At 45.2% G+C, this 26,875-nt stretch overlaps 1 protein-coding gene across 2 annotated transcripts in view; it reads left to right on the forward strand.

Annotated features, from left to right (window-relative positions):
- PLD1 (phospholipase D1) overlaps nucleotides 1–26,875 on the forward strand; it is an 886,935-nt gene that overhangs the window by 561,863 nt on the left and 298,197 nt on the right. For both annotated transcript variants that reach the window (XM_069618743.1, XM_069618744.1), the window contains one exon: nucleotides 2,800–2,858. In XM_069618743.1, the coding sequence (XP_069474844.1) occupies nucleotides 2,800–2,858 (59 nt within the window). The remainder of the gene's footprint in view (nucleotides 1–2,799; nucleotides 2,859–26,875) is intronic.

The raw sequence follows: 26,875 nt of genomic DNA on the forward strand, positions 1-26,875 counted from the left end.
CCAGGAGAATGGCTCTCTTCCCCTGCTTCTTGAACAGTGTCCCCATTTCATTCTCTTTCAACAGAAAATACCATGGGGAATGACGCCCTTCCCCTGGCTGACGGGCTTCACCCAGTCCTTATGTAATGTCCCGGATAATGACTCCCTTCCCATGGTATAAACGTATGCAGTTCCCAATAGAACCAGGGGGGGGGATTAGTGTCTACAGTACAACTCTCATCCCAGTACCAAGAGAATACCTCCTTTCTCCTGGTGTTACTTTATACGGTTCACCACAAAGCCATGGGGAATGACTCCCTTCCCCTGGCATCTTTATCACAGCTCTTTGTTGATATCAGGAGAATGACTCCCTTCTACTGGTAATGCTTGGTACAGTTGTTTTTCACTGTTTGCGTTCCAGAGCCTTCTCTGGTGGCCAGTGGTTTGCTCTGTACCACTGCACCGAATTAGATTTCCTCTGATTTCCTTCTCATTGTTGGGGTACTAGGCCCTTCTCTGGTGGTCAGTGGTTTCCTTTTGACCAATACGTTGAGGAAGATTTCCTCTGATACTAGCCCTCTAACTGTTGGGGTCCCAGACCCTTCTTTCATTATGCCCAATAACGTCCTTGCTTATACTGAGCTGGGGAAAAGCCTCCTTAGCCTCTTTGTCAACCCCAGAGTACCCTCCAGTTCTCCTGTGCCCCCCCTTTACCTCTTACAGGGCGTTGGTATGTTACCAGGACTTTTGGGGACTGGGGCACACTTCTCCAGCTATGTGGGCGTCTCTCCTCTGCACTTGTATGGTCCGACTCCACTTGGTGGCCGGAGAACTTCATTGGTGTCCTCTTGCTTTTCCACAGTGGTTGGTAAGCATTTGAATCTCCTGCACTGGAGAGTTCAGAGACAGGCTACTTTTTCCAACAGGACTGGATACTGCTGCACCTGCCACCATGGTGCTTCATGTCATGGCTGTTTTCTGCTCTGTGGATGGGCTTGACTTCTCTAACAGTCCTTTGTCAATTTTTTATACTTTGTATCCAGTTCCTCCAATGCGGATTGCACAAGTCGTCTTTGTTACTGACTTAATCCTCCCACCTCCTTGTGGCCCCTTTGTACCAGTGTTATCACAGTCTATGATCTTTGTCTCCTGTGTTCTTCCTCGTCTTAGTACTTTTGATTTTAGTCCCTATGTTAGAACAATCCATAGGCTTGTTTTCAATGTAGTGGCTATGGACATTCGGGAGGGTGTAGGAGTGTCCGGGAATAGCAACATTCATTGGGTTGTACCCCAGGTGATCGTCCTTATCCTCAGAGGAGAAATCCCTTCCCATGAGGTCCTCTGTATTAAACCACCCCAAGAGGGACTATTGTGTAGCGGCCCCACTTCCCTAGACTCTTAGAAAGGGTTTCCCATCTGGAGAAAAGTGATGAGAGTAGGTGAATCGTCACGGAAGGAAAATACTTCCATGCTTATGATTTTTGGGTAAATGACAGATTACTAAACCAATGTAAGTCAACCATTATGCAAGACATGAGATTGAATGCGGAAGGTAAGATGTGATAGAATTCTCTTTCCGTCCAGGGGTCTAAAATTGAAAACTAAACAGAAAACGGAGTAGTGACTGGATTTGGAAAATGTTTTATCTGACCATATGTAGAAGAGAAAGGAACTCTGGGGGAGAACTTGGAGCCAAGCAGAAACGCTATATGCTTGAATAGATATACTTCTGAGTCTGTACACCTAGAAGTCGCATATAGATTGGCACTTTATAGACCAAACTAACACTCATTAGCATTGCTCTGATGCACATTATTAAGCGTATCATTTTTATGGCGAGGATTGCTTTTTTGATAACCAAAATTGGGGCAGCATGTGTTTTATGATATGATAAGTCATTTATAACATCCTTGAACACAAGTGTTTCTAGGTGCGATAAGACAAGAAGGGAGGGGCAGAAGGATGACAAAACAATGATATTACTAGGCCTTGTGTCATTCAGATTGCACAAGTGCGAGGAGGAGGAAGGGGAGAAGTGCCAGGGGTGGGGGAGCAGTGCCGGGGGGTGGTCGTAATTGGTTGTCTTGAGTTGGCAATGCTGATGGAAACTTGCCCACCACCATGGTAACTGGTGCTGCACTCGCATTTTCATGGCTTTCTCCATCCATTGTGTCTTTCAAAAAGCATGGAAGAGAACTAACGAAAGCAAGAGAGGTCTGGGACAGACTTTACACGTGAGGAGAAAATGAGTGGCTACTTTGCCAGTAACAGGGCACAGGTGTGCCCTGAGCAGCATGCACATGGCCCAGCAAAATCTGATTGTCATTGTTTAACATGCTTAGTTTAGCCTACAGTGCGGATCAAAGGCCCTTCCAGAGCACTTTACAGTAGTAACATTTCAGTGTGTGGAAGTCTTTGACTATTTGGTTCCTACATTTTATAGGTTTTTATCTGGGCATGAAAATGCCCCACAATGCTGTAACTGAAGTACTGGCTATACCTTTAATTTATCAGTAGCAGTACTGCTCAAGAAGCAAGCAGGACGCGCTAAACCTAGAGTCCTTCAATGGCACTTTTTCTCTTTTAAAAGATTATCTGTATGGCAAGTCCCCAAAAAGTACCATTTCAAATGTGTTGGTTGCAATTTGTTTCCCATCATTTAAATAAAACAACCATTATGGAATCATCTTACATGTCCCTGCAGCAGGTCATTGTGAATATTATGTTTGCTAATGCACAGACCTACTGTTGCATAACGAATGTTTTATGTTTTGTGATTTTTTTTTATTTTATTTTGCCTTTGTCTCTTTTTCACAACAGTTGGAATTCATTGATGTAAGCCAGTTATCATTCATCCGTGATCTTGGACCGAAGGGCATGTAAGTTGAAACTGCTACCATTGCATATTCTTTCTTTTATTTCATTGAGCGCGATATTGTTTTTTTCATACTTTAATGTGTTAGTCAAATACTTTACACATAAAGGAAAATAATACTTCATGATCAAATAAAAAAAAGCTAATACACAAAATTAAATTTAAAATATCATGCATGCATGCAAGCAAGCAGTTCACCGTTCATAAGTTCATGAAATGCATGATGAGCAAAAGTAAACTTCATACAGACTTTCAAGCAGAGTTTGTAAACAGAAATATCAAGAATAGAGAAAATCACACAAGCAAGATGTCCTAGGCAGGCCTTACAGGGGACAGTGACTACACATAACAACGGCTCTACACATGGTACCAACACTGTTCAAATGATAGCCAAACACAATACAGGGCCAGCTGCAGACTCTTTTCCATTTTCAAACAACGGAGCCAAAAGGCCCTCTCACCCATCGAGGGCAGGTAATGAACGAAGTCGCCCATATTTAGCTTCACTGCAGGAAGCATGAAAGGTCACTCTCTTAAGATGTGCTTTCCAGTTTCTGGGCAACTGTGATTTTTACATAACCTGAGGGTGATATTCATTGTGTGATTGCGGTATGCACTAAATACGCCATCAATATTTAAAAAGTTTCTTGATATTCATGTAACAATAACACACACACCTGAGTGCCCACCTGCTCCTCGCCTTGCTGAATTGTGTGTTGCAGGATCTGTGCCACACACAGGAGATCACATTGTAGATTTCTTTGGATCTTTTGCTGCCTACAAGACCTCCCACGCTTCCGTGGAAGCAGATGCTTGCCACAGTGGAGCCTGCTCGACACCACCTCCTAACATGAAAACTCACTCTGATGGTGACAGCAGCGAGCAGCACAGTAGACCTTTACAGTATCACAGAGAGTGCACCAGTCCCAGTGGCAGCCAAATGTATGTTGTGCTGCTTTACACTGTGGCAGTCACCAGTGCAGAACAGGTGGCAGAAAGGTGTGCTCCCCACACACTGTAGTTTCATGTAGTCTGTAGTGTATTAAGGGGCATGTATGTTCTGTTGGCATGAATTGGAACCTACTTGCTTTTTTGAGAATATAGCCCTTTTTTACTTGAGTGCTTTCAGTCTCTACCTAAGTTCTAGACAGTGCAAGTTACTATTTACCCATTTCATTGGTACCATTTTAGCGACCCTGGTCTTGTCCCTGACTGGTTTCCTATAGATTTCGACGGCAATCATCAAGGGGGTGCTTGACTCCGAAGCAAGGAGTAAAGGCAGAGATTATGATCTGAGGCAGAGATGAGGCTGCTTTCAAATCTCGTACTTTATTTGGAGTGTATTGCTGCTACTTCAATATTCCCCAGGCTTGAAATGCAGCCTATCCCTTTAGAGGCTAACGCGCTTCTACCTGTGTGTAGCAGTAAAGTTTCAGATATCTTCTGCAGAGGGGACCAGTTCCTATTCTAGTATGAACGGACTGGCATGGGAAAATGCATGGCTTCCTTTTTGAGCTGCTGCATGTGCAAATGGTCACTGATGTTGCATGATCTGTACCCACTGAGTTTAGGTTTGCCCGAATTTACAAATCTTAAATCTGCTATTTTACAGTGTACACCTCACATGAGTATTTATGGTATAAATGCGTTGTGTATCCGTTTCCGCTGGAATGTTCTAGGCCCAGTTCTTTACATGGGCCTTTGCAAAGTTCCGGCACCTTTTTGACCTTGCAATTTTGGATGCATGTTCTTCTGATTGATGGATTACAGTATTGATACAGGCATGTGGAGAGATGAAGGCGGGAGACCGTGCTAGGGGTTCTGGGAGCTGCAGGATGATTCCTTGTACCTTACAGGACACAATCCCCTCTGAAGGATGGGGTTAGTAAGTGGACGCTGTACATTTGTTTTGTCTTTCCTTATACTGCACCTTTCCATCGCCCCACACTTCTTCATTGCTTCACTCACTTATCCGCCCCTCGTGTGAATTCCCAGTTCCTCGTCTCCCAAAATATTTTTTGTCCATGCCTCTAAATTATAGATCTCCTTTCTTTCGTCCTCCCCTTCCACCACCTACCCATTCCCATCTTTCCTCTCTTGCATGCCCTCAGTACGTGCCTCCATCCAGAGTGTGGGTTGTCCTCTCTAAAAAGTCAGGCTTTGTTTCTCTGCTCCCGTCTCTCTTTTTCCTCTTGTTTAACTTTCTATTTTTCTCTTTCTATTTTCTAAGTTTTTTTTTCTTTTGCTCCTTATACCTTTTCCTTGTTTTGTTTTTCTTTGTTTCTCCAAGTCACACCCTCTTAATCTTTTGTTTATTTGGACTACTTTTCCATTATTTTACTCTAGCACTGTCTACTTCACTTTTTACTTGATTAGGGCAATTGTATCGGACAGCTTTAGTACCTTGTGAGGTCGTTCTCCAGGCCGACCAGTGTTTGTAGGAGAGAATGTGTCTGATTGATTGGTGGTGGGATTATTGACCCTTGTTGATGTTATTACTATGCCGGTCTGGGGGATATTTATTCTGATGGGATGATTGTACCTGTGAGACTGTCGGACAATGCGATCTATGCATGATTGGAATTGGGGTGCTGTGTCTGATGCAGTGGTTACTTTACTGTTACCTGGTGGCATCCATGTGCCAGGCAGGAATGCAGGAGGGGAGGCTGGGGGTTCATTATGCCCGTTTGCATGACTGTGTATATTGGGGTTAGTGTGCCTGATTTGCGGGCAATGTGGGTCACAGGGTGACTGTGTCTGATGGTGTAAATGTGCCTGATGCAGGGTTGTGATGCCTTATGTTTCTTGGTTGGGCTTTTGTTTGTCTGCTGGGATGAATTTTCCACATTTCTGCCAAAAAGCACTGGCCCGTTCAAGCACTTGCGACTGGTAGCCGAGCAGGTACTGGCTGACGGTGTAAATGCCATTTTATTTTGCTTCTGTGAGGAGCCAGGAATGAGATGCAGACACTGGTTTATGGTCTTTCCAATGAAAACTTTTCCCCAACCCCCAATTTTTTACCTTTTAGAAACCCACCCCAATGAATCCTTTACCCTACACATAAATGCATTTGATGCATACATCTTCGATGGATAGGTTTCGAGGGATAGGTTTTGTTGGAAACCTTTTCGATGGAAACACTAGATAGCGTGGACACTGAACTCCTGGTTTTGGCCATACACTTTTATTGAAACAATAAAGGGTTGAACAATGCCTCACTATCCCTATTCTAGGAGGTGTTTCCCTGCTTAAAACAACAAAAAACAAAGGGTCTGTCAATTGTCAAAATGTACAAATCAAAAACGTCCTGTGTCCAAAATACTGCCCTGGCCCTCACACTCTATAAAGTAATTCCATAGTGAAAAAGGGAATGTTTTTGGCCTTGAAAAGTGCACACAAGTTCAAAATGGAAAAGGCATATTTCCAACACAAAAGTTCCAGATGGATAAAGTTCCCAGTTCCATAGGATGACTCCCTGGATTTCTCTTCACTGTATTTTAAACTTTAAGGATATGTGTTTTTTCCGTGGGTTTCTTTTGGTCAGCAAAACAACTTGTATACAAAACAACTTTGCTGTCAGTCTCAATTTTGGTAGGATACCTAGTATACTCTCCTGTCGTGTTTCTTCTCCTTTTACTAAGATTTCAATACACTCTTGGGCTATACCTGATGTATCCTCATCAGGATTCCTCTCAAGTAGTTTGCATTGCTCTTTGTCCAACTTGAAACTGCGTGGTATACTCTTCTGCCAGGGCTATCCTCTGTGCCTTACTTGGCACTCTTGCAACTTGTAAATGCTTGGTATGTTCTCCAGCCAGGACTTTCTCATATGTTTCACTGTGCACACTTGCAATATTTGTATTCATCCCATTATATATCTTTAGGGAATGCTGAATCTCCCATTCTCTCTCATATGCTTCCTTTGATTTGCTTTCTTGGTTTGCTGACATTCCCCGGTGTCCCAGTTTCCCTTGGGTGGACTCACTGACTCTCTGTGGTGTCAGTTCTCCTGCGGTTCCTTCTAACCTTCTTACAGGGTTTGCGGCTTTTGCGGCTTTTGCTTAGCGGCTTCTGCATCCCTCACAGATCTTGCTTGCCTGCTCTGGGTAACTCGGTGTTCGAGCAGCATGGAGGCTGCTTGTTGGTGCCTCGTACGCCAGGAAGTCTTCCCTCCTCTCGTGGCATCTTCCCAGCAGACCGGCTTCTGCTATCTGCTCTCCTCACCCTCCTCCATGAGCGGGTTGTCTCCACAGACGTTTTGACAGCTCAGCCATCTTTTGGTCACTACTGAGAGGACAAGATTCTTCCAGCCAGCGTCTTCTTTTAGTCGGCCTGTGGTTTAAATGTCCCGGCATCAAGAATGCACTCACAACTACTAGAATGCAGCTTGTGCTTCTGGCCTCTATTGATCTTCACTTCTCCGTTCAGCTTCCTCATAACAGTACTTTTACAGCCACAGAAAGAAAAGTCAGTTCTTGATGACTTGTATACACAGTAGGGGAAGGTATTCTTCTTGGTAGTCATAAAGGTGACAGGGGGTTAAGGGGCACATGACCATATGCCATTAATGCATGGGGAATGGAGGGGGTATCCCTAGAAGGAAAAGGGGATACTATGTTCAATGATGTCGTGTCACTCTCTTGAGTGTTTTCTCACCCATGTGATCCCCCCTTATATAGTTGCCCTCCCACGGTTGAGATCAGATAGTGGCTGCTTTCCCCAGGCCACAGTGGGAGGAGCTACCGCTGGGAAAGGAGGGGATGACACCATCAAATTCATCACACTTCTCTGCACGTTTTCACGCAACTGTCCCTATGGTGAGTGCGAGTATGTACGCTTTTCCCATTTAAATTAATGCCTAGGCCTTTACTCTGATGCTCCCAGAAGTAGAACCCTCCTGTGAAAAAAGTTCCATCAGCCACATTTGTAAAAGTCTATTTCTGGACCTAAAAATGGTTCTAAGGTTTCTAGGAATTATATAAAAGCAAAGTGGAAAGGCTCATAGCATGTATGCCCTATGATGTACACATAAAGATGCTTTACATTTGCTATGTCCGTATTCTGCCGACATATGAATATGCACACCTAGGCTCCAAATATAATGTAATTCGCTCGGCTGATCGTTCTGTATGAAAACAGAATTAAATGTTGTGTTTTTTTTTTAGCTCTGCCAGTTTCAAAATATCTATATCCCACACGAGAGCAGCTTTTGCAGCCATGAATGGACCCATTTATTTTAATATTTATAACGCACCTGTGACCCATAGGCAAAGAGGCACACACAAAGAACAAAGAGAATGAAAACCCCAAGAACAGAATACATGAAACAACTGCCCAGCCCTTTAGAGACACCAGGTCATATTTACAAAGAAAGGTGTTCCACTTATCCAGGGACCAGATTTAAGTGAAGAAATACGTCTTCAGGGCCTTCTTAAAGACTGACAGTGAGCGTATTTCTCTGATATCTGGTGGTAAGCCGTTCCAGAGACTGGGAGCTATGGAATCGCAATCCAAGCGCCAGCTCTTATAAATTTGGCACGTGGTTTAACCAGCAGATTATTAGACCGCAATACGCGAAGAATGGTTTTAAGAGCTAATCTAGCTTTCAAATATACAGAAGCATTCCCACACAGACACTTGTGGGTGATGGTAATGACCCAAAAGGCAAGACACTCCCTTACTGGAAGCCAAGGAAGAGCAGAACGAGCCTCACTGACGTGATCTTTGTGCTGAAGTTGGTTGACCATTCTGAAAGGACTATTCTGCAATGTCTGAAGTTTGGCTATGTTTTCCTGAGAAGAGCCATGTAAAATTCAACAACAGCAACAATCAATTTTTGCCTCAACAATTGCTCGTGCCAAATAGGCACATTTCTTTTTTCTTTACATGAAAATCTGTATTTCTAGTCAAAGTAGCTACACCCTTGCACACTTTTAATCAAACTAGTCACCTGTTTGATCAACCCAACCTGTTCGAGGTAACTTGGTACTCTCCGAGGTAATTGTGAATTTCCAAGGCTGCTTTAAGATCTTGGAAAAGTACATGTAGGAAGACACATAGAAGACACCTAGGAGACATACTGACTTATACAAAGTGGTGTGGTGTAGACGTGTGCCACTGGGTCTTCACATTTCATTGCTCTACCAGGGTGATACCAATGGCCCTGACTTAACTACACCAGGAGTCACTATTTCACATCACCTGACAGTTGTCATTTTCTTTGTTATTACACATCGACATTTCTCTCCCCTATTCCAATGCCACGATGCACTGAAAGCACTGACATTTTTCATTGCTAAATGATTTTGTGACACATTGGTAAGAGCAGAATTGGATTCCGCTTGTCGTTGCTTTTTCATTATGGTTCATACCTGGTGCTTTACCACCACACTTTTGGGAAGAGTATAGACGATGTAGAGGGATACGATTGCAGAAATAGAAAAGTTTTCCAGCTGTCTGTAGACCACATACATTTTGCTTTAGCACCACAGTGAAATTGTCCTCTCGGTGGCAATTTAGCACCAAACATTTGGAGTCCAGGATCTTTGTATAAATTTTTGGTTTGCAACAGGCAGACCCAATTGAATAGGAATAGTATCAGAGAGGTAATGGGAAGCAGGTGGCGATTGAAAGTACAGTGATGCAGCACTCTCCTCCTCTCTGTAATGTGGGGAGGTCTATGCAGCCAAAGGCATTCACTTTCGGAAAAGCCATAACTGCTCAATTAGGAAGGGCGCGCACATTCTAGCATTGTGAATTTCCAGTTCACGATATTGACCAATTATTCTGAAAATATTTGACCACGCATTGGGGGACATCATACATTTGTGCAAGTTAGATTTTGAGGATTCATTTTTGGGGTTTGAAGTAAATCCACTAACTTTTGCAAAGTAATTGTTGAACTATACGTTGAAGATTGAGCTCTTCCACTTATTCAAAGATTGATTCTTATTTTGCCATTTAGTCCAAGTCGACATGGAAAAAAAAAAGCTGGCTGTGTGCAAGGGGCAAATCACTTAGGATCCAAATGCATCAGAGCTATGTTTCAATATCCCATATAATCAACTTCCTATTAAACTTGTTGAACGACTCCCAGGTATGCCAGAGCAATGCTGGAAATCCACAGACTTAGGAGGGCCCAACGCCCTCCCCAGTATACACGGAGGACTCGGTCACCGGCAAGTTGAAACTGTGGTTTATTACAGATGAAACCAACAGGGATCAGCACAGCAACATGGAAGAATTCATGCACATTTCAACTTCTCCTTGCTCGCAGGCCAGTTTTGATGCACAAACACGTCACTACTCTGTCATTACTTGGACTTCTCTCCAAAGACCGGGCTTGGCCATCATGATTATAGTAACATATATGGTCACTTATACATGTTATTCTACTGGCTCTCCCACGTCAGGTGGCTGACCTGTCCCGTCCCCATGATGTTTATCTACTACATTGTTACAGAGTAAGGGTCTCATCATTGGCCCATGCCCTTTTGCCATCCACCCATGGATACTAAACTGATCGGTCAGCGCTGTTGCCCCCAGACCTGGGACTCAAACCAGTTCACAGCACTTTGTGCACCTCTTAAGGTGATGGGAATGACTGTGTCTGCATTGTAACTTATGTATACCACCTTTTTCTCATGCAAATGTGTTCTGAATGGTTGCAACAAAATCGCTGCCTGCGTTTTGTTTCTGCTGGGATTGGCTCACTTTCCCACGCAGGAGAATGTCCATTGTCTTCCTGGGCTGCGTCGTGCGTCTGGAAACCACAAAATTGAGCTTTTGGAAATCACGAAATTGAGCTTTGCAGCTCCTAATTCTGCAGATGTATTCCCTTTTCTGCAGCTGGTCCCTTAGTCGTCTGGGGATTGGAATGGCTCTCTGTATCTCTTGACCTTGGCTCCGGGTCCTGTCTCACACGTCTTGCTCTCTGTCCAGCCTGAATCGGCTCAGCTTGTCCCTTGTTCAGTGATCCGAGGCCTGCTGTCATTTTCCTAAACCTGATAATGTGGTTTCTACATTGTCCATGTTACAATGTACCTTCCATAGGTTAGTCACACGTGGTTCTGTCAGTTCCCATAGGTGCTTCTGCAGTTCAATAGGGTTATTTGCGTTAAGCATCTGCAAGCTTTACTCGCCTTGCGGTTTCTGCGTTGCTATACTTAGCTAATGGCAAAATAATAAATGCAATGACAGTATGTATATGTATCTCTATCAGTCCTTAACTATAGAACTGTTTCATGTATTCTAGTGTGTGTTTGTGCCGTTCGGTGCGGATTTGCATGTGTGCATCATGTCTAACACTGCTACGTCTTGGTGTCCCTAGTGACGTCCGCACCATGGCTTCTCACTGTTCAGTCGAGACTGTCCATATAGGATTCCTTAATCATGGTCTCGGGCTCTTTTCCCACACATGGATAGACCTGTATGTACCTTGGCCTGTATGGATGGCTGAGTGGGTACCTCTCAATGTATTTATTGATCATCAGTACATTAGGAATTTGTCCAAAGTAGAATGGGTGATTGCAGTGCTTTCTGGCCCTCAGTCTCATCATGAACTTGGTGGAAGGGGTTTGGGGTGGTCCCAGGATCCCAACTCCCTCTTCAGTCCCCCCCTCTGGTCAACCACATCACGATAGGTCAGCCCCTTAGCTCTTGATTGCCATATCTTTGTTATTCTTCTGAGGTGCCCATAGTAATTCATGTGATCATCGAAAGACCAGTTCATATAATAGCACACTCCTTCGGGGTTGCACCACACTCCCTTCCCTTCATAATGCATTGAATGGGTTGTCCAACTTCATTGCCCCAAGTGGAAACATCTCACATGTTGCTATTCTGGGCCTTATCTCATTTCTTTCTGCTACAACCTCGTAGTTTGCTCCTCCTATATTCACATCCATCAGGACCTGCATGCCAATAGATTCTTCTGCCATCTTCTTACACCTGGCGAGGCATATTTGTATTCTGAATGTTGACACTCCTGCCAGTACTAGTGCTCCCATTATCACCTTTAGTCTATCTGAAGCCATGACGGCATCCATGACCATATGTACGCTATCCAGCTCTGGTCCTTCCCTGTTCCCTTTGCTTCTTCTTCCATCTTGGCATGCATCTAAGCCAACTGGTAAACCGCCTCGGATAGGGTACCGTTGTCTTCGTCATTGGCAGGTATGAATGTTCAACTGGAACTCCCTACCTTTGCGCAAACTCCTCCTTCCATGGCTTTGAGTAGGTACAGGACGTATCTATTCTGGAGTGCCACCAACCTTATTGCTTGTAGCTCTTCTTTAATTCTGTTGAACCCATTCACTGTGGAGTTGATTGTCACCATCAGTTCCCAATGGGTAATATGCAGCCATTTCGCATTTGTGTATGTCTGTACAGTTGATATTATTGATGTGAAGAACATTTGTGTCCTGCTAAACATCCCGTGTTCTTCTGGAACTTCATCTCTGATGCTTCTGAGAAGTAATTTCCTCCTCTCTTTACTCTGCTCAATTCAGCTGGCTTCTCCGCCTTGGCTATTTGAACTTCCTTTATCGATCCCTTCTTCCTTTTGTTAATGTCCATCTTCGGGAACTTATCGTGCTTCACATCCTTCAGGTGCACGACAAATGACGGCATATTGATGTGTATCAATGAGCAAACTCCTCCCCAGTCGGGTGGCAGCTTCTCGTATGCGTTCGATCCGCATGCCCAATAGTGGTCCATCAGTACTGCTATGCCTGTCTTCATTGCTACATGCTTCTTTATGCTTCTGCATCCTACATTCTCTCCAACCTCCACTTCTCCATTATTCTGATAGCGCAGTGCTGGTGTCTTCAGGGGTATTATTGGCATTGGTCCAGCTTCATTCTCCACCCATGTCAATAACTTGGCGCTCGCATCCCATTCCTTGAGGCACTTGTCATTTTCTTCCTGTACCTTGTTCACTAGTGGTTGTGCTAGTGTCAGTGCTTTGCTCCACCACTCCATCCTTCCATCCATCTTCTGTGTGTACTTGGCCATACATGAGTATCTGTGGCCTTTCCCAGCATCCAGGCTTTCCTCCTGTTTCTTCACTCTTGTCCATAGACATGGCAATTCCTTCATTGTTATAGTCTTTGTCTTCCCCTTGTCGGGCTCTTCTGTTATTAACTGTATAGCTTCATCTAACTGCCAGTAATTGTTCATCATGTCTACTGTTTTTATGTAGTTTTCTTCATACGGGAACGTTGCTTTAGACATCCATCTCAATGTTTTCCCCTGATACCCTCCTCTCGTCACCATTGAGAGATACATCAAGCACTGCACTCTTGCTTCTGGTATTTCTGTTGCTATGAACGTTATGGAGGCACTTGTGGCATAGAGGATTAATGAGCAAACATAACAGCTCTTCCTGGTGGTTTCCTTGCCTACATTTGTCATGTGTTTATACTACATCTTGTTGGACACTCAAGCCGTCAGTGATATGCATGTTTACCCCTTTCATTTGTGTCAACACTGTGCTTACCTCTCATTACCTTATTTGCAGTGTTCATATGTCCACCTGCAATACTCCCGTGTCCACCTGACATGATCTTTCCACCAGCTTGGTTTGCTGTAAGGTTACTAGAGGGCACAGCAGTAGCAACACAGGAAACCATCCAAAATAAAAACTCATTAACACAGCTAGGAATAAGTATAACCAACAGGACCATGAAATCTTTTAATATTTCGTTCACTTTTACCTGTGCTGCTGATCCTCCTGCAGTCTGGTGATATAGTTGCCCGCCTGAAATGCACGAAGAAATGCGTTACTGTTTTAGTAGTGTAAGCCACTCCTTAAGCCCTGCAAACCAAATAATCATTAATGGCAAACACAACACTTTTTCCCACACTGCCCTTGCTGATGGGTCTGTTAGTGTGGTGAGAATTGGTGGATTGCCGTGCTCCAGCTGTGGGTATATTTGGGCCAGGTATTCTATAAAGGCAAGGTAATACACTCCGGGAGATTGTGCTACTGGGTCTTCTCACAGTGTGGACAAATTAGTTTGAGAAAGTATCTGGGTGATCGGTAGTGGGCAACATGGACAATCGTCAACAATTACATTTGCTTACACTTTCGGAGGTGTTTAGAGAAGAAAATAACAAACTGTATCCTCACTCTAAATCAATGAGCTGTGCAGTCCCTAACTCTGCTGCCCGTGAGTGAGTAACCATTTGGTGTCCTCCACTCGACGTGTACGTTCCTAATTTGCTTCTAGCTCTTCTATCTGCTGAGCGTTGGCCCTGTTGTTGAACTCTTTGCCAGGTGAGGCCCCTGCTTTGCAGGGCTTGATGTCAGAAAGGTGGTTCCAGACTGACTTCCCCTCTAGCTTGACAGCACAGTCTTCTACCTTTTCCACAATATAAGGTTTGTTAATCGTGGCGCATTCCATGCCTATGGAAGTTTCTGAACAGTACAATGTCCCCTACTTTCACAGTCCAGAGTCATGTGATGCATCGTCGCAGTTGCTCTCTGTGCTGTCTTCTTGGCCGTCTCAGTGTCGGTGTATCTGGCGAGAAATAAGAGGCACTTGCAATCAACAAAGTAATATACTCATACTTCTCTTGCACTAACACATCTGCACTATTCTCAGTCTTTCAGTGCCCTTGTGGGAGGTGCATGCAACGTCCTGTCACCACCTCATAGGGCATTAAACGGTGCTTGGATCCGGGCTTATTGCGCAATGCAAACAAGACAAGAGGTAAGCAGTGCAGCCAATGTTTCTTTGCACTCTGCTGTGTTTTGGCTATGCACTCCTTCAGGAGATCGTTGAGGCGTTCAGGCACCCTATTCACTTGCGGGTGGTACGCGGAGGCAAATTTGTGTTGAATGCCCATGAACGTGGTAATGTGCTGTAACATTTCATTGGCGAAGTGGGGGCCATCATCAGACCGCAGGACTTCACATAGCCCCATCTTGGGAACACTTCCCTGACCAGAAATTTGGCCGCACTGAGAGCATCAGCATGTTTACACGGGCCTGCCTTTATCCACCTGGAAAAGGGACATACAACCACTATCATGGAGCGGTATCCTTGGCACACTTGGATCATGTCAACGTAGTCAACACGTAAATGTTTGAATGGACCTACTGGCTGAGGTATGGCTCTTCTCACAACTCTCAAAGTATGCCCAGCTGTAAACTGTTTGCACATCAAACATATACTGACAATTTCATCCACGTGTTCTGCCAAATTAGGACAGAACCATGTTTCTCCAATGCGGGCAGCAATTACCTCTTTCTCTGTGTGTGTGGGATGGTGCAATTGTGTCTGTGTAGTGTTCAGTAATGCTAGTGGCATAACCACATTCCCTGTGCTATTCTGCCACCATGGGGAATCTGTTGTAGACATTGTACATCCGCTTTTTATCCACAATTCCTGCTCTTCCTTGGGTGCAGCTCCCTCCAACTCCATAATCTGTGCTTCTCGCAATGCATTGTATCCTTCATTCAGTACCATATTCATTACGCACTCTGGATGTTTCTTTCCATTTCTAATAGCCCTCCAAAATACGCTGCACATTTTGCTTCGAAGTCTGCTGCTTCATTTCCCCCTTGTGCTGAGTAATGGGATGGTAATCGTGCACTTGCCACTACCTCACTTGTCCAGTCTTCCTTCAGCCTCACTACTGCAGTTCCTGACCCCCATCTGTCTGGTTGATAGTTGATGACCCGACAATGTATAGCACGTCTCCCCTCTCAAGTGCGTCCTCGTGTACTTTGCGAGTGCCACTGAATGATTGAATGTTTTCTGCACAGTCATTGGCATAGTCTCCTTCTTGTAAAACATCTGCCAGGAAAATTGCTGGGTTGACCAAGCTACACCTCACTATCTTCAGTGAAGCATTTGATAGTATCACCTCGTACCCTGATGCTCTGTGTCGTCAGTGTGCTCTTTGCCTTCTGCAGTACCCAAAAAGGGTGTTCTCCACATAAAGAGTGGTAGGGCATCCCATGGTAAGTGCTGCTGATTTCTCTACCGCAAATGCAGCAGCTGCCAAAGCTTGTCTGTACTGATGGTGTCCTCTCATTACTGTGTTGAGCTTCCCACTGTATTAAGCTAGCGGTTTGTGCCATCTTGGGAGATAGTTTGTCCAATGTATAGCACTTCCTTTCGACAGTGTTGTAGTTTGTCCTTGTCCACTTTGTACGCCTTCTCAGCTAATACTGTCAACATGTGTACTGAGTCCTGTCTGCACTGATATTCTGTCTTGCTGCAAATCAAAATGTTGTCTACATACTGCAGCACTTGGTCTCTGGAGGATCGCTCAGGGTCATTGTGCTCACCTTGGAAGCAAGACGACATGGAGCAACACGGGTTTGATCCCCGGGTCTGTGCTGAGAAACCTCTGGGTATTAAGCGTGTTATAAATAACCTATCATATCACTATGCTTTCCATCTGTATGTTGCACAAGTCCATCTGTTTCACTCTGTTATAGATAGATGGTGGCTTGCAGTACACTTGAGGAAATCTTGTATGTTTCCACTTCCGGTTTCTATACATAAAGCTGGCCAGTCTTGCCAGTCTTGTGAGTCTTGGTGTAGCGGTACTGAGAAGAATGCATTCTTAAAGTCAATGACCGTGAAGCAGGCAGCTTTTGCCGGAATGCTGCATGGGATGTCACTGGATTGGCAACCAAAGGATACTCTGCTTCTACAATGTGGTTAAGAGGCCTTAAATCCAGTATGAAACGCCATGACCCCCCCTTTGCCTTTCTCAATGGGTTCACCGCTGTGTTACATGGGGATTCTGATGGTACCAGAATGTCTCTCTCAATTAGTGCTGTAATTGTCTAGGAAAGGCCCAATCTGCCTCTTTTGTGAGTGGGTACAGTTTTACTCTTTGTAGAATTCCCCCTGCTTTCAGTTTGATCTTCATTCCCCCTATGCTCTTCAGAAGCTCCACATCATAGGGACTTGTCGTCCATAGGGTGATGGCCATATCCTCCTCACAGAATGGGGATGGCACCTCCAGCGCCATTGTCATCCTCTGTGGTACTTCCCTGTAGTGTATCTTTAACCAATAGGTCACACTCATCTCAAACACCATTTCCATCTCCAATTTTTCTTCCCTGAATAACTCTTCATCTGTCACTGTGGTCAACCTGCACCCTTCTGCCACTGCAATCACTGCTCTCCATGCTCGTCCTGTGTTGCCCATCCCATGTACTGCTATCCAGTCTTCTCCTGCCACCACTGCCTCAATTTCTATTGGCAGTATGGTTCCCTCTTCCAATGGTATTTTAGGCCTGAATAGGTACTCGTTCGGGACCTGCCACATTTTCCCTGCAATGCCTGGGAGCCATGCAATAGCAATGTCAGTCACATACTCCTCGTCCACCGGCACCCCCTTCTGTTCCCTGCATCCACAGTAAGCTTGAACGATCTCTTACATTGAGCATATTTATCCCTGGTGTGGAGTGCACTATTCCATTGTCTGTTAATTAAAATGTTATGTTCAGTCTGCTCATAATGTCTCTTCCCTGTATGTTTACAGGTGTCTGTCGAGAGTAAAGCAAAGCCAAAGGTAGATCGTGATCTCCTATAGAAAGTGAAATATTGTCTGTGAAAGGAACGACATCCTTGGCCCCAGAGAATACTTGAGTGTTCATGGCATCACCTGACAACTTAAATGATCCTTCCCTAATGCAGGACCTAGTCGCCCCTGTGTGAACAGCAAAGGAAAAGGTTTTGTTGCCTATCACCACCCCTATGCAAGGTTCCTCCGGAGGGTTGGGTGTGATCGACAGGATGGGACACATCAAGTTCGTCTGTGGACTGTCCTATTGAGGGTATAAGGACTTCACATTCCCTATAAAGGGGTTGTTCCCTACCATGGTAACTCCTCCCAGTTTTCTGATGGGAACTGTTGCCATGGAGACCACATATGCTGCTGTGTCATTACTGTGCATCTGTGTCAATTGCTGTGTGTTCCCTCGAATCTGTGGTGCTTGCAAATACTGTGGCACTGTCGCTTGCATCTGTGGTATCTGCTGTTGTGTCTTTGGTGCTTGTACCGGTGCCTGTGGCATCTACTGGTGTGTGCCCTGTATCTGTCCTTGCTGTTGTTGGTCGGGTGTATAAAGTCGTCCTGATCCCCTTGATATGGTTGCTGGCCCTGTGCTCCCCAATTCTGCGGTATCCCCCTGCTTCTGCACACTCCTGAAATGTGTCCTGGTTGCCCACACATTCAACACTGTGGTGGCTCCCTCCCTTGCCCTTTGAAACTCCCTGAAAAATCCCCTGGACCCTGCTGCCCATATCCTCAAAACCCTCCTGGAAATCCCCCTTGATTATGATGCAGCTGTGGTCCGAACCTTTGTCCTCTTGGTTGCCCCCTCTTCCTCAAAACCCTTGCTGTGTGTTCCCTCCCCTCATGGGCAGTGCAGGCGTCTGTGGTTGTGGCTGCTGCTTCCCCTGTGGGATGTGGCTGGTTAGTACCACCCCTTCCATTGTGTACTTTGATTGTTTTTGCTGTACTAGTTTTGCTTCGTATATCTTCCTGTATTCCGCCTTTTTCTTGAGCTTCTCCTGCCATAACCTACAATGGTGAAATATTGTGAGCTGTATTTCGGGCCATGCTTTTACTTCCATCCCCACCAATTTCCTCAAATGCTTCTGCATGGGCTCTGGTAGCCCCTGTACTAGTATGTGATCAAATATTGCTACAGTTTTTTCCCATGGCTCTCGAGTTTCAAGGTGCCAAAGCTCTTGACTCTCTTGAATATACTACACGGGGTCTTCATCTTCCCTCTTTTTCCGGGACATAAGTGCCCCAATATCTGAGGTGTCTGGGTATTGTGTCCTTAATGCTCGCCATACGGCAGTTCTACAGTTTGCAAACGGCAAGCTATTGTGTACCGTGTTTTGTGTCATCACCCTAGGGAACCCTGCCCTCTTCCGGATGTCATCAGAAGCGTCCCCGAGGATCAACATTTATAGTCCCTTTATGTCCCCTACTGCTAACCTATTTCCCGCTGTCCTCTCCATTTCATAAATCCACTTTCCTGCCCGGCACTCAATGAGGGCAGTCTACACTTTACATTCTCCTTGTCTGTGTGCTTCCATGGTATGTACTGAGACTGCACCCCTCCCCTCTCCAATAAGGGCATCTGTGTGAACCCCTGCTCCCCATGCATGCTTCCAGTCAGTCTGATCTGTCTGTAGCTCTCGATGCCTGCGCACACATCTATTGGTTATAGTATGGGTATCTGAATACTGTCGTCATATGTCCTTGCTAGCCTTCCCCTTGAGCAAGCTATGGCTGTCTCCCTCTTCCTTCATCCTGGAAGGTCTCTAAGTTTGTCGACATATTTAGTGACATCATTTAAGGTGCACGCTTCAGTCGCCAGTCGCACCTGCTCCTCTGCGCTGCTCCCTCCCTCCCTCCCTCGCATGCGACTCACTTGTCTGCCCCTGGTCCCTGTCAACTGGGACCGATATTGCTCCCCCCTCTTCTCACCACTGTTCTTATCTTCATTGTTGATCTCTGAGCCCATGTTACTGCAAAAATCGTCTGCAAAATTCAAGTCTTCCACTTATCAAGTCTGTGTTAGGTTTCAAGCTGAGGTCAATAACCCTTCTGTCATATCTGCTTCCTCTTCCCCATGCTCCTGCCTTGTGAGCTTGTGGTATCTGGCTCTGCTAGTCAGTCCTCCTGAATTCTATCACTCTCCCTGTCCCTTGCCCCTTGTGTTGTTGCTGCTCTGATAGCTCCCTCGTCCTCTTCTGTGCGCGCTTTTTCACTTGCCAGTCTGTCCGCCTGTAACTTTCTCTGTTCCCTTTCAATCAACTTGCATTTTTCCTGTTTCTGCTACCTCGCTTCGCCTATTGAGCTCTTCTACTTCCCTTGTCCTTGTGTCCCGCTGTTCTCGTTCTGCCCTTTTCCTCTCCTTGCGGTCCCTTTCAATCTTTTCTTCCCTTTCCCTCTACACCTGTTCCTTCTCCTTTCTTCATTCCCCATCTTCCCACTCTAACCTCTCTTCTCCTCTCCCTGTCCTCTTTCTAATTTCTCATCTCGTTCCTTCTCACTCCTGTCTGTCCCCTCCATTATCTTGGCCCATTCTGATGCTTCGCTGCTCCCTCTCAGTTCTTCCATCGCCTTAGCCGCCCCTTCTGCCTCCCCATCTGTCTTCCCTTCCAGCTTTAGGAGTACCTGCTTCCTATCTACTCGTTTGCGACTAGGCTCCCTAGCCCCTCCTTCATGCCTTTCTGCACCTGGCCGGGTGTTTCTCGCTCAACAGCTGGCTGCCCTGCGCCCCACTGCTCCTCTTCCTTTGTGTATGGTGGTGGCTCATATGTCAGGTTTCAGTATTCCTCTGCTGCCCTCGGCTCCTTCAATGCTCTTACTTCTTTTAACGGGTACATTCCTTGCTCATCATCTGTGTCATCTGATGCTACACTTGGAGGGGCGTGTGGTGGAGCGCTCCTTTACCTCCTGCTGGCACAGCATCCATTTGCGCTTTGCTGCATCACCCTCGCCTTTTTGAAACTTGCACCATAATTTGAATATGGCCATGGGTTTTGTTAACTTCTTCCCCTGATAGGCACCCTGTATGTGTGTCAGTAGTGATTGATGCACATCCTTGGAGAGGCTCCCACAAGATGGTCATGGTTTAGTTAACTTTCCCTCTGTACTTTTGGACCATTCTAAGCTATATTTACAAATCATCTCCCTCTAAGGTGGGAGTGTCTTACACAGGTGCTGAAGGCGCGTGTCCCCCCCGCACTTCCCTTGATAAATTTGTATGGCTTTACCTGACCACAAGTCGAGGGTTTCGACAATCCGCTGTTGAGGGTGAAAAAGGTACAATGCGATAACAAGAATTTTCTACTTGCTACGAGCCTCCCTGACTCTACAATTTATCAGGCGTGCTCCGCGCACCACCCCTCCTTCGCAATCACTGCCTCCTAAGGCACACCCGCAATCTTGCGCATGTGCCTTTTGTGCACCATCAATTGTTCACCTCATCTGCCAGTCACAAGTTTCCAATGCTAGCACCTCACCTCCTTGTGCACTCCGTGTCCTATGTACATGCCTACGGGTAACGTCACCAATCAACTAAACACAATGCAACTGGTCAAATTTCACGCATACAATGCTACAACCTGTTGCTCCCAAACCACACAAAAACCTCACAGCTGTCTTCCCGCCTCCAGGCGGACTATACCAATATTCTCTTGTGATGGAACTGCACCCGCTGGTCGCCGAGCGTGCTATACATCTCACTCCAGGAGACTTAATTAGTCGACTCACCTTCCGCAATCTAGCTCACCTCCCTTTCTAAACCTTATGGGGATACTGTCATCTATGACCTTAGCTAAAATGCCCAACCCACAGGAATTCCACTCATTTACATACTTCTGTCATCCGTGCCTTAGAGTCGATAGTCTAGGTTATTCACCAGAACCTTTTACCTCTACTGCATTACTGCACCTCCAGGGGTATTATTGAACCTGAAAAATTGAAATTGAAAAAAAAGAGAAGAAAAAGAAAAAAACAAATTTGCATAAAATTGTTGGAAAGGACTGTTTTATTTGGCATTTTCATCGTGCTGACATTTTTTGAGCGTTTGAATACCTGGAGCTGCCTTGCTATTTTGAAAGCACAAGTTTTTCCCACAATTGCCTGCTTATTTGACTGTTTTTTGGCCCTTCCGAGATGGCCGCCGTTGTTTTCTTTGTTGTGTAGGCAGGCTGTACTGAACCACCTCTCCCTGTGCTGCATTCCCATTAGTTGCAGAGTGTTTTCTTCCATCCAATCGGGGACCGGCAGGCTTTATCCTGTCCTCTCAGCAAAGGCCCACTTCTACTGCCCCTGTCTGCTCCCTGTCTGCTTCGGGAACGCTAATTGGGGTCCTCCCTGCACCTTAACCACATTGATGCTGCCACCTCACTCCTATAAGAAATCCAGACTGCCTTGACGTTGCCTCCTCCATAATTATGGGTTAGCTCCCTCCTTATGAACTCGCTCCTACCGCCTTTGACTATCACTGTTCTTTCTACTCCCATGTTGTCTTCCTGATGCGCAGTGCTTCCTAAAACCCTTTGCTAACAAGATTGAAAAGTCAAATCTTGCTGTTTTTGCTTTGTGCTAAAAAGTCAAATCTTGCTGCCCATTGCGAAATTCTCTGTATTTTGCTTGTATACTGTTGCTTCTCTGTAACTTGCCAGCCCAGTGACCTCACTGCTCTCTTTTGACCCATACCTTCCTGCCTTAGCCCCCCCAGTATCTCCATCCTCTCCTCGCTTCCACCCCCATGGCGCTTTCTGTTTCTCCTATCTTTTCCAACTGCTTCTCCATTGACTATCCTTCCCTTCTCACTAAGTCTTGTAGGAAGAAGTTCAAAAAGGATATCTTGGCCTCTAACCCTGGGTTTCCTATCGCGGACACCTACTCCAATGCTTCCTCCAGACAGACCCTCACTGACATCTTCTTTGTCGTTCCTTTGCCAGATCTATGGACTTCTCATATAGTCTCTGTGCTCTGCCCTAACTCCTCTCCCATTAATGGTGGCACTCGCTGGGAAGTTCTCATGGCTTCCTTCAACTCCTCTAAAGTCATCATTAAGGTCTACCTAAATGGCACTATCATAGTCCAAAGCCCTCACGCCAGTCTCCTCCTCTTTGATAGGCGCTTCCCTCGCCTCATCAATTTCCTCTCATCTCCTGCTTTCCCCTCCTCCCTCTCTCTCCTCCTCTGCCCCTCCTAGGGCTCTTTCTCCTCTGCAGGGCATACCTCTGATCTGTATACCTCCCCAGAAGGTCTTCAAGGCTGGCAACCTTCTTCATATTGCCACTCTCAACTCTCACTCTGCTGTAAACACTCCTCCTTGAAGAAATAGACCTTGATGTCCTTGGTCTTACTGAGACATGGCTCACGGCCAGCTCTGTTACTCCCGAACCTCGGAGAAGCAGAACCTGCATGGAGACAAAAGGAACATCATTAGCAGCAGCATCTTACCTGCAGTCTTCATCTTTCGTTACTCTTAGTTCCTGAGAACAGCTTTCCTTGGATCTGCACGCCTCCCAGACGGCACAACCTGAAAGAGGAAGAGAGAGGCAACATTAAGAAAGCAGAATAGACATTGCAAATTATGAACTGCTCAAAAGGCTTACCTGGCTGGTCGCCTCTCGGCTGGCACCACTCTGGAAATTTCCACACGCGCGGAAGAACACCGCGACCTGCAAGGAAAGAAGACAAAACAGGTGAGCAAAGGCAAGCCATCTTAGTGCTGCGCACAGCGCTTACTTACCGCATCATAGCGCTCTTAAAGCGCCATCATTTACCAGCGGGGCTCAACCAAGCCAGTTTGCCGTGCTGAAGCTCTGCATACCTAAGGGAGAAAAAGAGACATTATTAAACAAGAGAGGCATGCAGGATAGCAACAATACTAAAGAACAGCAATAAGACCTACCTGAACGATATCAAACGGGCCGGCGTCAGTGAAGTAACTGGACAGCACACGCACACGCCCACGAAAGACAACGCGCCCCTGCAAGAAGGCAGGACGGAGAGCACGCCTAACTCTACCACAAGGTGAAGAGAGGGCCCCTGAGGGGCTGAAATCATATGGGGGTGGAGGGAGGATACTTACCCCGGTCGGCCAGTCCTGAACACAGTCCTCCTGTATTTTCAGGCAGAACCTTCCACGCAGACCACATCTGGGCAAAACTGAGAAGCATACCAGCGAGTAACCCGGCTGGGTGGCGTCCCTGTGGATACCAGGTGAGCGTAACTGGAAGTCCATGGACTTCGGATGAGCCCAACTCCCTACCCAGTATGCACAGAGGACTCAGTCAGTGGCAAGTTCAAACTGCAGTTTATTACAGACAAAACCAACCGGAATCAGCACAGGAAAATGGAGGAATTCATGCACACCTAAACTTCTCCTGGCTCGCAAGCCAGTTTTGATGAACAAACACATCACTACTCCTTCATTACTTGGGCCCCTCTCCAAAAACCTATCGAAGTGTGAGATTGGCTGTCGGGAATATAATAACATATATGGTCACCTATACGTGTTTTTCTACTGGCTCTCCTATTTTAGGTGGCTGGCCTGTCCCATCCCCATGATGTTTATCTACTACATTATTACAGAGTAGTGGTCTCATCATTGGCCCGTGCCCTTTTGCCATCCACCCCTAGATACTTAACTCTGATTGGTCAGCGCTGTTGCTCCCATGCCTGGGAATCAAACTCACAGCACTCTTTGCACCTCTTCAAGGTGATGGGAATGACGATGTGTCTGCATTGTAACTTGTGAATACCACCTTTGCCTGTGAGAATGTGCTCCAAACGGTTGCAACAAATGTCGCTGCCTGCGTTTGTTTCTGCTGGGATCGGCTCGCTTCCCCACACGGGCGAATGTACATTGTCTTCCTGGGCCGGGTCACTTGTCCGGAGACCATGAAATTGAGCTTTGCAGCTCCTAATTCTGTGGATTTATTCCCTTTTCTGCAGCTGGTCTTTGTTGTCTAGAGTTTGGAATGTCTCTTTGTATCTCTTGACCTTGGCTCACACGGCTTGCTCTCTGTCCATCCTGAAACTGCTCAGCTCGTCCCTTGCTCAGTGATCTGAGGCCTGCTATAATTTTCCTGAACCTTATAATGCGGATTTTACATTGTCCATGTTATAATATACCTTCCATAGGTTAGTCAACGTGGTTCTGTCGGTTCCTATAGGTGCTCCTGCAGTTCCATAGGGTTATTTGCGTTAAACATCTGCAAGCTTTGCTCAGGATCTCTTGTGCCTGGTGGTTTCTGCGTTGCTATACTTGGCTAATGGCAAAATAATAAAAGCAATGACAGTATGTATATGTATCTGTCCTCTAACTATAGAACTGTACGCTAGTGTTCATGTATTCGAGTGTGTTTTTGTGCCATGTGCTTCATGTCTAAGCTGCTATGTTGTGGTGTCACTAGTGACATCGGCACTGTGGCTCCTCGCTGTTCAGTCGAGACTGTCCATATAGGATTCCTTAATCATGGTCTGAGGCTCTTCTCCCACACATGGATAGACCTGTATGTCCCTTGGCCTGTATGGCTGGCTGAGTGGGTAACTCTCTGTGTATTTATCGATCATCAGTGCATTAGGAATTTGTCCGAAGTAGAATGGGTGAATGCGGTGCTGTCTGGCATTCCGGCTCATCATGAACTTCATGGGGGGGGGAGGGGGAAGGGTGTGGTCCCAGTATCCCAACTCCCTCTTCAACTTCACAGAAGCATTGGCTTTCATATATTCTCTTTTGGATAAGAAATTACCTGTGAACACTTCAATCTTGTTTAAAAACCGACCACCCCACGCTTTACATATATTTATAATTCTCTACATTCACACCCAATGTTTAGTAGTAGCAATACTCTCTTACCTAATTTTCACTGGACATGTGAGGAAAAAGCAAAGTTCTGAGTTGCTTTTATAATGCTTTTGTAACCTGGAAATCTGGCTGCAAGTTTAGCTGTCTATGGCTAGTATTGCATCGTAGTTTTCAACTGCTCTTTGTGAAGTTGACCATCAGCCGGGCTCTGTCTCTAATTCCTCTCAGGACCATATGGAAGGATTGACTATGCATGCATTCAAGAAATCTATAAAAGAGTGACTTTGAGGGGGGGTGTAGTTGATGGAAGGGAATTGGAGTTATAAATACAAAGTGCTGTCCCTCTAAAATCCTGGAATAAGGAAACAGTCCCCCAACCTCCGTTAGCTGAAGCAATCTCATATGCGTTTCAGGTTTTATCACCCCTCAATTTGTGAGGTGGTAGCAGAATGGGGATGTGTTGAAAGGTCTATAGGATATGTAATAACGCAATGTCAATGTTGCTTAATTTGTTTTCGGTGTGTATCCCTCCATGCCATCAAAAGGGTTTGCTTGAGGCTAAGCACATGTAACATCTAGTCTTTGAACAATGCAGTAGCTGTGTTAGTTCATGTACCAGAAGTGGTGATCATATTATACATAGGTAAAGGATTTGGGCAGAGGATGTTTGTAAAATTGGTGAAATATCTTTATGATGGGAAGATTCGTGCAAATATTCGATTTGGGCTTGTAATTATTTTGGTAACTTTTTTTTGTGGAAATATTTTTTTTTTGTTTAGTGACCATAGTGGTCTTACAACTGAGTAATGGCTATGCGAATAGGTGCCTAGAGGAAATATTTCACATTTTGTTTATTAACAATCCATGCTTATTCACTGTGGTAAATAATGCAGTAGATGTTCTGTAAATAGGATGTTAAATGTTTGTTAAGGTAGCGCCAATTGACTATTGTGCCTCTTTGGTATTACTATGAGGACATTTGTAATTTTTTACATTACAAATAGTGGCATTTTATTAATTGTGTGCACTTATTACAAACGACATTTTAAAAAAAAATCAGAAAACATCACTTTGCATTGGGCAACATGGTATTTGGCTTGTACCAGTATAGGAATGGACCTATATACTGCTGTTGGATAAAACCATAGGGGTGCATGAAGGTCATGGTCATGTCTTGGTGATATTTGTCAGCTGTGTTCCACTCTCTGAATGCTTTGGTGGAGAACAATAATTTGCCTCTTTGTTTCCTTTAACTTTAAGAGTAGGGAGAAACCAAGCCACTAGTTTATCAACAACCCCTCCTTGTAGGGTCATCATTTCCTAATTGTTTTTTTTTGCTAATTCAGAGATCCCACATACATGTATTTTAGCTGACCATCACAACGCCCCAAAAAGGAAATCTTTCAAAGCAGATTGCTGAATGCAGTACAATATTTTTAGTTTTATCATTACATGACTCTCCACCCATCAAGACAGTTTAATCTCAGAAATTTATATTTTCCTAACAAATCCACACAATTTCCTTGGCATCCACCAAATTTGCAAAGGACAAAACATTTGCTGAACCAACGAGTACAGCATACCGGATATATTTTAGTTGTTTATATACAGAGCAATTTCCCCCAATATTTAATTAATTGCAACTGAATTTGGGCAGAACAATTCACAAAACGATAAAACCACATATT

Source organism: Ambystoma mexicanum, chromosome 10 (genome assembly GCF_040938575.1).
Source record: "Ambystoma mexicanum isolate Mex_15411 chromosome 10, UKY_AmexF1_1, whole genome shotgun sequence".
Lineage (NCBI taxonomy): Eukaryota > Metazoa > Chordata > Amphibia > Caudata > Ambystomatidae > Ambystoma > Ambystoma mexicanum.